This window comes from Dysidea avara, chromosome 6, assembly GCF_963678975.1.
Source record: "Dysidea avara chromosome 6, odDysAvar1.4, whole genome shotgun sequence".
NCBI lineage: Eukaryota > Metazoa > Porifera > Demospongiae > Dictyoceratida > Dysideidae > Dysidea > Dysidea avara.
The window spans coordinates 40,229,801-40,241,278 of NC_089277.1; the positions used below are offsets into that span (position 1 = coordinate 40,229,801).

Below are 11,478 nucleotides of genomic sequence, written 5' to 3' on the forward strand. Positions count from 1 at the left end.
CTCCGGTCATCCCCTTAAGGGTCATGTTCCAACCTCAGTTGACCTAGCACTGGGGAGGAACAGCTGTCTAAGCCCCCTTTTCATTCCTCTCTTCGGTGGAATGTAAACATTCTGAAGCATGCAGTCTCCTACACCTGATAATTTCTTAAAGGATAGAAGAACCGGTGGCACACCTCCACACCATGTGGATGTTGTTTTGCTGCCATCTGAAAGATAGTAGCTAGTGGCCTTTTACAGAGGTGACCTTTATTCAGAGGGTCTTTCAAGTAATGTTGCACTGTGGTCCATGTACTAAGATATTTTTCCTTGTCAAGCCCGTTTTTGGCATTTGCCATTATTATGTGGTGGTAGTGTGAGTCCGAGGACATTTTATAAGTGTATTGTTCATGCCTTTTACATCAATAATGATGCTTTACATCAATAATGATGGTTCTCTCTTTTATAATAGAAACAGAAGTTCAGAATGTTTTTACAAAGCTGAGTTAACTGCATTTGTTCCCATTTTGGGACTGTTTTCAATGCCTCAGGAGGAATTTTTTACCATTTTAAAGGATAGAATCCTATGATGATTCTGAGGTCCTCAGGGAATACTATGAAAATATTTCATGATAGCATAGGTTGTATAGCTCAGAAAGTGAATCACAAGCCAAGAATAAAATATCTAATTACTTATTTATTTATTTTCCAAAAAAATGTGCAGCCTCAGTTTGAGGATTAACACAATATGAAACATGCATACAAAATGTTTTACAATGTGATTGATTATGGGATTACTGATTGGTAGGGGAAAGTAATAAAAATTTCAGTTGGTGCTTAAAAATTTGTAATGATTGTTGTTGGATTAGGTCAGGTGGGAGTGAATTCCATAGTCTTATTGATCTAGGGAAGAATGAGTTACTGTACTGATTGGTCCTTGCATAGATATGATGAAATCTTTGGTCATGTCCTCTGGTGTTAGAGGTGACGGGGATTAAATTAACAGGAGATATATCAATGAGATTATGAACAATTTTGTAGAGGAGGGTGATACTGGATACTTGTCTGCGGTGTTCTAAACTGGGAATGTTAAGGTCAATGAGCATGTTGGTTACGCTGCTGAAACACGAGAAGTCAGCCATAATGAATCTGGCAGATTGCCTCTGTACTCGTTCAAACTTATCAATATCTCTTCTGATGTGAGGGGACCAGACAGGATTGGAAGATTGGTCTTATCATGGCATTATAACATTTCATTGAGTTGGGCAGGACTTAAGATTTCTCTGTAGGAATGCTTTGACTGATAGAGCTTTGGATGTGATGTTAGTAATGTGTGTGGACCAAGACAAGTCATTGGTGATTGTAACTCCTAAATATTTAGTAGATGAAACTTCTTTGATAGAGATGTCATTAATGGTGTAGTTGTAGGTGATCGGATTGTGTTTACGAGTAATTCTCATGAATACACTTTTATCAGGATTAAAAAACATACCAGATCTAGTGCCCCATTGTGATAAGGAGTTGAGATCATTTTGAAGTGATAAACAGTCGGATGTAGAGTGAATAACAGTATAAAGTATGGTATCGTCAGCATACAGACCAATGTTGGCATTGATTGATAATGGGAGGTCATTAATATAACATAAAAATAATAGAGGGGCTAAGATTGTTCCTTGGGGGACACCCGAGTTAACTTGTGACTCACTGGTTGAACCGTCAAGAATTACTTGTTGATGCCACGAATTACTTAACCACGTGCCAGTCAGAGCCTAATTTCCTGTTCTAAACCGGAAGGTGACCAGCCGGAAATTTGACGTTTTACTTTAAAAGGTGATTGTTTTCATTTCTGGAACTTTCTACATCGAGTGTTGCGCTACTGACAATATGGCGGAGCGACCCAAGGGATATGGGATGACTGCTGAACTGCAAGAGAAGGTACAGTGTGCAAGTTGTGTGTAGTCTTTGTGCTGTGTGTCTGCGAGCCCCTGTTCTCCTGTAAGCGTGAAGGGGCACACGTCCACATTGTTGACCGTTTGTCGCGTTATTAAGTGCTGAACCAGCCAAGCACATAAAGGAGAGGCCGTACTAGCGAGCTCTTGATACGCGTCACTGAGCAGCGTTGAATTAACTAGGGTAAGATGTCTAGGGCTTCACCAATCTGCAGCCAGGGTGAAAGTGGCGGGCACAAATTCCATTGTCCACCATCTTCTTCTTCGTTTACACGTAGAACTGAGAGGGTAGAGTTTATAATCAGTTGCCAGACAAAGTGGACTGCCCTTGCCTACCACCCCCAGCACAAAGAAAGCACGTGCTGGACAACTGAATAAAAAGGACCAGATTGCTAAAAGTCCCTGTGCTCATCAATGCGGCCCATCTCAGGAGAGGCACCAGACAAAGTCAATTTGTTTCTCATCCATGGACAAGAGGTCATTATAATGCTCCTCACCACACCACTAACAAGGGGTTGTCACTCCAATAGTCACTTGTACTATAACCTGGTCATAGCAAGTGGCTGATTTTACATGAACAACAGTAAAGCTAATTTCCCAACACAGTCAATAGCTGCACAAGTAGTGCGTGTATAGCACAAGTGTTAACCTGGTCAAGACAATTTTTTGGTGAAGCTTTGAAGGTCAGCAATCAAATCAATTTTGACCATGGACACCCCCTGGAACAACATGGCTGTATTCATCACTACAAATTAGCTAGCAGTTTAATGTTGGTGAATAGTGCTGAAATGATTAACAATTTTACTATTCAAATAGTTGTGACTAAAACAACTGAATATATGTCTTTTAAGCATTGAATAAGTACTGAAACAGTTGTTAGGCAAGGTGAAGCCTGAGAACTAGCAAATTTTTACGGTATGTCACTTTGTTCACAATCTCAAACTTGGCTTCAATGCTAACAAATATTCAAGTAGTGTGTAACAAATCGAGTAATGTCATGTCAACCAAATAGTGTAATATCAAATAATTGTTTAGCACTATTTGTCATCACATTTTAGCTTTCTGTGGGCGTATTGTATTTCACAGACTGGACTCGCGGACTGGATTCACGCACTGAGCTGGAAACAGTTTTTAACCAATAATCCAGGCATCATTATCCATCTCTTGCAACGCACTATCGAGCTGCAACTGCTGGTGCTGCTCTTCCTTACAAGTCAACAAACTAGCGTGTGCACCAATTAATTAGAATACACTTATGATACACAAGTACTCGCAGTGATAAAGCATGATATAGGCTATTGTTGTAGCGTAGATGTTTTCTTTTATTGCTTTAGCACTAGTACTAGGGTTGTAGAGATGAACCAGTAATAATAAAAATAATAATTATTCTTAGCAGGGTAGCTATAGGTGGAACCGCCTGGCAAGGTGATGGGGCTATGGCTCATCACTACAGCCCTAACACTAGTGTTAAGTACTGAAGCAACAAAGGAAAGCATCTACGCTACAACAATAGCCTCTATTACACTTTATCACTGCTAGTACTCGTGTATTGTAAGTGCATTCTAATTAATTAGTGCATGCGCTAGTTTGTTGGCTTGTAAGGAAGAACAGACCAGCAGTTGTAGCTCGATAGTGGCGTCTCCAGTGTTGCAAGCTCGGTTGCAAGAGATGGATAATACCTAGATTATTGTTTAAAAGCTGTTTCCAGCTCAGTGCATGAGTCCAGTCCGCGAAAAACATCACACCCTTTCTGTGTGTGTGTTTCCAGTCTCCTGTGTGAAAGCTATAATAATGGTCAGTGATATCTTAACTTTAAACTGGTTGAACAAGAAGTTTATGATTTGAATAGAATGTACTAGAACAATACTAATTGACTATGTGACCAGATCTGTGAAAACCTGACACAATCGTGCAAGCCTAAATTTAGTATAGAGCATTGAATATAATGGGTGAAATACTTGCGTATTATTGAAAAATTCCGTAAACTTTTTTAACATCTGAAGAAAGAGACTAACAATAAACACCTAGATATCATCTTATCCACCTACTCAAGAGGAGTTGGAAAATCTTTGATTTCGTTGCAGTAGACCCAAGGACACATAAGTTATGGACGTTTGTTTCCATCACGCCAAAGCGATCATACGCGATTGATCTTTCTTCACAACTTTCGTCTTTGTATCAAGATACAAGAAAAAACTTAACCAGTAATCGATTTCCCTATTCATGGTGAACACGATGGTGCAAATTTCAACTCTGTACATCATCCGTTTCAGTAAGCGCCTGTAATTTATTTTCCCAATACTTGCTGTACAAATCGATTTTTCTGTTGTTGCTACTTTGTAGGACTGTAACTCCCAAAGTTATTGGCATATGAGTCTGTAACTTTGCCAGATGGTACACTTGGTTATGTAGATTATAAATATTTATTACACAGGAATTCAAAAAATGCATGATTGTGTTGGGTTTTCACAGATTCGGTCACATATAACGTAAGTCAACACTGGCAAGGTAAGGATGAACTAAATCTAATGCAGATGAGGATGATAAACTAATTGTCAATCCCCCTAGAGACTGAATACAAAAGGCAACACCTATAGGGATCATCCAACAGAGTTTATATCAACTGTTGTGTGTGTAGTGTGTAGTTGTTGGTATGTGTAGTGGAGTAAGTGCACTAAGTGGGGAGTGTGACTGTTAACATGTCACATGAAGGAGTGTAGTACATCATTTGAACTACATAGGTCATATCATTAGTAGCTAATCAATTAATAGAATTTTTTGTTTGTTGATATTCTGGTCTCTGGAGACATGAAAACACTACTGACCACAAACCAATATTATTTGTGGTGATGCACTTGTTAAGGATGGCTGTATAAACATACATTAGATAATGGATGCAAATATGCTTTGATCTTTGGAGGATAATGAGGTCTTTAAGAGACCTGCTAGTGTGTCCTTAAAATGTTACAGAACCTTGTCAGCTCATCTCTTCTGCCTTAGCCACATGATACCAGTGGCAGATAAGAGAAACACTTTTATAACCACAGTCCTTATAAAGGATGGCAAGTTAATTAGCCTGTTTACAAGTGATCATGTCCATCACCAGTGATGAAGTACTGCAGTTGAGAATGTTGCTGAAGAGGTTATAGAAGAATTATCACCTTATAAAGAGCAGTTGTACAGTCTTGTAGAAGCTGCTACATCTTTTTTCTGTAGTGTTTTCTGCCAATCTTGTTATGTGATGTTTTGTGTCAACCTTGTTACGGGCAAATTCTAATGCCGGATTCAATTTCTGACTGGACAAATTCATTTGCCAAAAGTGATGAATTAAATTGTGCTACTGGTCCCCTTCAGTCTATGAGTTCAGTTCGCAGAATAGATTAGGCAGTTCTTACAATCAATTTTGGTATATATTTTAAAGTTACTAACCAGCTAGCCTTTTATCCACAACTATAGTCCAACTGCAACACTACAACAGCTGAACTGTGTGATCAAGATGTGGAGTATTGATCACTGATAACCTCCACTAAACCTCTCCATCAATATTTTTGTACCATTAGACTCACATGATCAAACATTCCATACTTAACACAACCCATTTAGTGATCACCAGTAATGTAGTGTGGTCAATATTGTATAGTGACACTTGATATTGACGTTGTTAAAGTTTCTACACAGATTATAATAGTTCTCTCACAGTATGTGTGCAATTTTAGTTTTGGAGTGATTTGATTGGCTGAAATTATTGGTTTCCTCATACACATACTCCCCATCAAACAGTACTGTTTCATTACATCATCAATATTACTGTCATCTTGCTGTGTGCTTCAGCCCTTACACCAACATTGATCGGGTAGTATAACAATTATTGCTATACTTTTTCCTACAAGAAAATAATTTTATATGCTACAGCACATCTGTATTGCCCCAATTATTCACCAAGTATCAAGTCAAAAGATTCTGTTATATATCAATGACTTGTCGTATCCAGTTGAGCAATAATGTGTCTCCTCCTGACACAAAGTTATGGACAGCTTCCAACTACAGGAATGATTGGCTAATTATGATATTGCAATGTTGTAGACTAATGCAAACGGAAGTTAGTGTAAGCACCTGTAGTTCATTTTCAATATAGTCATTGTATAAATCAATCATCTTACTCTTCCTATGGTTTAGCACTATCATTCCAAAACTACTCACCATAGAAGGCTGAACTGGTGATTGGACACTTGTTCAACCTATTGCACAGCATTACGAATCAAGAACAGTTTGAAAAGCACCTCTGCAATCAAAATAGCCACTATGAAAAATACGGACAATTTCCGTCACAAAGGGAAGCCATCACACACTACCGCCAAATCAACACCTTTCGCTGTCAGCAAAGATGAATGGGACACAAAGGAGGATACTGGTAAGTCCATGAAGAATGCATTGTACATACTGTGGTATGCCAAAAGGCAGCTGAAGCAACGTCGAACAGTGAAACAATGAAGCCCGTAGCCTTAGCCGTTATCAAGTTACGCTTGTCTGAAGGCATCAGTCAGTCAGTCAGTCACTAGAAAAATCTGTTTAATAATTTTTAATTCCATAGCTACTTGTTGAAAGTATTTCGGGTCGATCTGAAGGTTTGTTTGGGCCTAACCAATTCTGCCTCATTGTTGTCGAGGCAAAAGTGAGGCTGATTTTTGAGTGATGTATTTTCATGGGCCACACCCACACCTTTGTGATCCCTATTATCCAGTACTATCATACTGTATGATTATACACTGCTGTTGTGGTACTACAGAAAGCTGCTAAGAGAGATGCCAATTTAGAGAGGCAAGGAATGGACTGGATGGCAGCTGTTACTGGAGAACCTTTCCCAGCTGGTAGTTATGAAGAGGCTCTTAAGAATGGAGTTTATTTGTGCAAGTGAGTATCTGTCTGTCTGTCTGTCTGTATAGTGTGTGTGTGTTGTCATGTGTAGAGGGCATTAATACATTCCTGGTTGTCATGGTAACCAGCAATGACATCTGATATTAACTAGTTCCACTATTTATGTTACTAGATTGTTTTCCCTTATATGGCCATCAGCTGGTCAATGTGTATTCCTACACACTTAATGCACCTGATGCCTGTATAGTGTATGTATGTGTCGTCATGTCAACCTCATCTGAAATGATGTCACACTAATTCTGTACTAGTTTCTTATGATGACTGTATTAGGATTCAGAAACTTTCAATTCTGTTACATACCTCGTCCCCAGCTATGCCTGTCAGTTCAGCTTGATACCAATGCTTGGATTATAGGCTATAACCACAAAAATATATTCATAATTTTTACATGGACAAGAAACACTTAGTGGCTTTACACACTATCTGAAGAGCAGGGAGGGGTTCTCCCCTGAAATTGGGCTTAAAGGTATTTTACTCCCAATCTATTAAGCTACACTTTAGGTTGTGTTTAGAGTGGATACATAGTACAATTAAAATTATTAAAATTTAAACGAAGTCATGAGTGAAGCAAGATGTATGAATCCCTACATTGGCATGTTACCACCATCTGTTTAATGTCAGTGTAGGGATTTTCCCACATAACAATTAGAGCTGGGAAATAATTTAATAAAAGATTATCTAGATACTAACTCACCCTTTTGTAAATCATACAGTAACAGTAGGAACCACAAAGGTTTGGCGTGGCCCATGAAAAACATCACCCAAAAACCAGCCTCACTTTTCCCTGATGAAAATGAGGCAGTATTGGTTAGGTAAAACTACGCCCAAACAAGCCTTCAGATCGACCCGAAACACTTTCACCAAGTTGCTATATGAATTTTTTAATGGAATTTTCTACTGACTGAGTAACTGACTGATGCCTTCAGACAAGCGTAACTCGATAACGGCTAAGGCTACGGGCTTGAATTATTTCACTGTTCGACGTCGCTTCAGCCGGACACATGCCTTTTGGCATTTATACTGTAGAACATCTTGGGTGTGTGTGGTCCACGATAGAGTGATGTTTTTTTCAAAAACACACCACCAAAAAGCAGACTAACAGATTACTGAATCCCTATAATTTTGACACAAGTAACTAAGCAACCAAAATATCTAGGTCCTGTGGAAGCGATATTTATTTTATTATTTTGTAAGTTTGTGGTGTTAGCAAAACTAGTTTTGCTATTAAAAATTATAGTGGACAAATCGCCCATCAATAACAAACAACACTATCTAACTTAAAAGTGTGTAGAACGTACCATTTTCAAGTAACAGGTTGATCTTTCATGAACGGTGGTGATCTTTCTTCTTCGTAACGTAGTTCTTTTAAAATCACTTGTCCATCTCTATGTAAAGCGCCACATCAAGTGATCTTGTATACCAAAATATTTAGCTCTAAATAAGGAAGATGAATTATTAAAATCGGTTCATCAGAGAGGGAGATACAAGGCAATTTCTACAAGGTTAGTTTTGTTGTTGTGTAAATACAATATGTGACCTGATCTTGGAAAACCTACCTTTTTGGCACATTGGTCAATTTTCTGTTTTATAGCTTAAATAAGGTACTGGGTGCTTATCTATCTTGTGTCAAAATTTCAACTTAATATCTTTAAGCATTCCTGAGATATGGCCAATTTTCTCTCCTGTACATTACAAACTAACTTTTATGGTAATGTATTGAGTTCTGTGAGTGATTAAGGGTGACAAATGGTGACAAATCACTTTGTTTACCAATAATTCCGTTTTTACTATTCAGAATACTTTAAAAGACATTTCTGATAGTTTAATGAAGTATTCTTGGTACATTTATGCAATTAAATGCCATGTATTATTGTCTAAGACTAAGTTTTAGCCATTCCAGCACCTGAACAAATCACCTAATTTGTAAGTTAATTGTTGTCCCACGCATGTGAAATTACTACATGGTCTGATATAATCATCCATATCTCCTAAGAAAAAGAAGCTATGGGTGTGAAACTTCACAGCAAGAAGGTTTAATAGTTGCTTTATCCTAATGTGCAAAAAAATTAATATTGAAAAAAATGTTGAAATTTTCAATTGAGTTTTCCCAAAAAGTTTGCTTGTGCCCAAAAGGTAGGTTTTCCAAGATCCGGTCACATATTGTCTTTATTACAAGGCTATTTTATTTCTCTAACTAGCTTAGTTTCACGTAACATTTTATCATTGTATATCAACAGAATCGCCTATAATGGCACACAAAATGGCCTTTATTTAAAGCCCGTAGCTTCTAGTACTGCAAAGATATAGCTGTTTGTTTACTGCCTATTCGCTTGGATGTACATGTACGATGGCAGGCTTTTGCGTAAGGCTATATTTAGACGTACATGCGTGACGCTGGTCCCTAAAGGGTTAATTACAAAGGATTCACGTGCTCTAATATATTAGAATACACAAGGAGCAAGTGTATTCACAACTTTGTTAAGTTATTTGCATAGCTAGAGATGGTGGAAGATATAATAAATGTGGTGAGTGTCTACTGGTGGTGTCTGTAGCTTTGTATCACCAATACTGATCTGATACCGATACCACTGGTATCAGTCCACCTTTAATTTTAACTGCTGCATTTTGGGCAGCACCCATCATTTTAGGGGGAACCTAGTACTGCCGCCGTACTGTGATAAGTGCCAACAGATCATAGCAGGAAATATAGTCCTAGATCCCAGACTCACCAAGCAGCTACATGCTGGGTATTCTTACTCAATACCTCCCCTCATGTCAGATACCCTAGCTCATATGACTGACAATTTCACTTGTTGAGGAATATTCATGGCATCCAGGACTCCCAACCAGCATTGGAACTGGTCACTGCTGCTCACCTGAGTCATGTACCAAGAGCTACATTTTGGTGTGTTAAGTAAACAGCTAACTATATGATAACTAAACAAGTAAGTTTTATAACTACCAATCAGTCAGTGGGCTTGGGGTTCCACGATCTGTTTACAAACAGCAAACACGTTTCCTATAAGTGGGTGTGGCTCTGTGCATACCTATACACTTTAACACACTGTACTGATAAACCCACTTGTGTCTGCAAACAGTATCACACATTCCTGGTATTGAAGTGGGTATGGCTCACAAAAGAAGCTGGCATAAGACTGGGATTCGTGCATCGATCGATTAATGGGTGTTGCTCCATGAAAGCCTGCAGACAGCAACAGACATTGATTTGTGCATACTTATACACTACTGATAAATGGGTGTGGCTCTTTGTATGCCTACAGACGCTAATCCTGATAAGTGGGCGTGGCTCACAAAAGAAACTGGGCTGCTAGATCATGACGTGTTAAAACACTTCACATCATTTAACTATTCATTTCACATGTGATCCAATCTGTCAGACCTGACAAAATGTGGCCTGAATGGCTTGACCTGGATACAATACTGCTCCCAACATACAGCATGTTTTAAGTACAACCTCACCACCTTGCCTTAGCTCTGTATTGATGTGTATACCTTAGCGTACATGGTATAGGATATACACTAACCTGCTGTATGTATCATGTGTGTGTACCTTAGTGTACATGGTATAGGATATACACTAACCTGCTGTATGTATCATGTGTGTGTACCTTAGTGTACATGGTATATGATATACACTAACCTGCTGTATGTATCACGTGTAGGGTAATGAACAAACTACAACCAGGATCAATTAAGAAGATCAATACTGGTTCAATGGCCTTCAAATTGATGGAGAATGTTAGTAACTTCCTTGATGCAGCCACTGCCTACGGTGTCCCTAAGGCTGACTTGTTCCAAACAGTTGACCTTTACGAGGCTGAGAATATACCACAAGTATGTGTGTGTTGCCATGGTGATGGGTATTACCATGGTGATGTAATCCCCTGTAGGTGACTTCAGCCATACATGCACTTGGTCGCCAGGTAACACAATCACCATAGTAACATAACATCAAAGTGTTACTTTAGGCACAGAAGAAAGGTTACAAGGGACCAGCCCTGGGTGCTAAACCATCACAGGGAAATGTGCGTCAGTTTAGTGAAGAACAGAAAACAGCTGGCCAGTCAGTTATAGGGCTTCAAATGGGCTCTAATAAGGGAGCCAATCAAGCTGGGATGACCTTTGGCAATACCAGGCACATGTAGAACTGACCTTAGTGATTGTGAAATATTGTGTGTGTCTTAGATTGTCAATAATCAGTGATTTTTATGAGGGTTGGTAAGCTAAACTAAATTTCATTGTGGTCAATAAACTACAAGCAACATGACTAATTTGGGCTGTCCAGGTAATGGAGATGCCTGGATAATAGAGGTCCAGATAATAGAGGTCCAGATAAGAGAGGTTCCACTGTATTATAATAGAACATACACTTACTCCAATAAACACACACTAGAACAGCTATTTTATGTTTAGATAATGAAGGTGCTCAGATGACATAGTCTGATTTATGTTAAGATGAAAGCACAAGGAGGGAGCTTAAAGGTTGCTGTTTACCTATTTGGTGGCTTGTTTATTCTACTAATGATAACTACCCCTTGGTTGCTAGGTGGTAATGCATTTTTACAGCCCAGGGGAGTGACCATGAATGCTCTGTAGT

The 11,478-nt window shown here is 38.8% G+C and overlaps 1 protein-coding gene across 1 annotated transcript; it reads left to right on the forward strand.

The window, feature by feature from the left end:
- Positions 1 to 1,755: 1,755 nt before the first annotated feature.
- Positions 1,756 to 11,093, forward strand: LOC136257196 (myophilin-like). The gene is made up of 5 exons (XM_066050268.1): positions 1,756 to 1,911; positions 6,712 to 6,836; positions 10,544 to 10,715; positions 10,772 to 10,804; positions 10,850 to 11,093. Exons 1-5 carry the CDS (start codon positions 1,861 to 1,863, stop codon positions 11,024 to 11,026), a joined length of 558 nt encoding a protein of 185 aa, XP_065906340.1. The 5' UTR covers positions 1,756 to 1,860; the 3' UTR covers positions 11,027 to 11,093.
- The last annotated feature ends 385 nt before the right edge of the window (positions 11,094 to 11,478 follow it).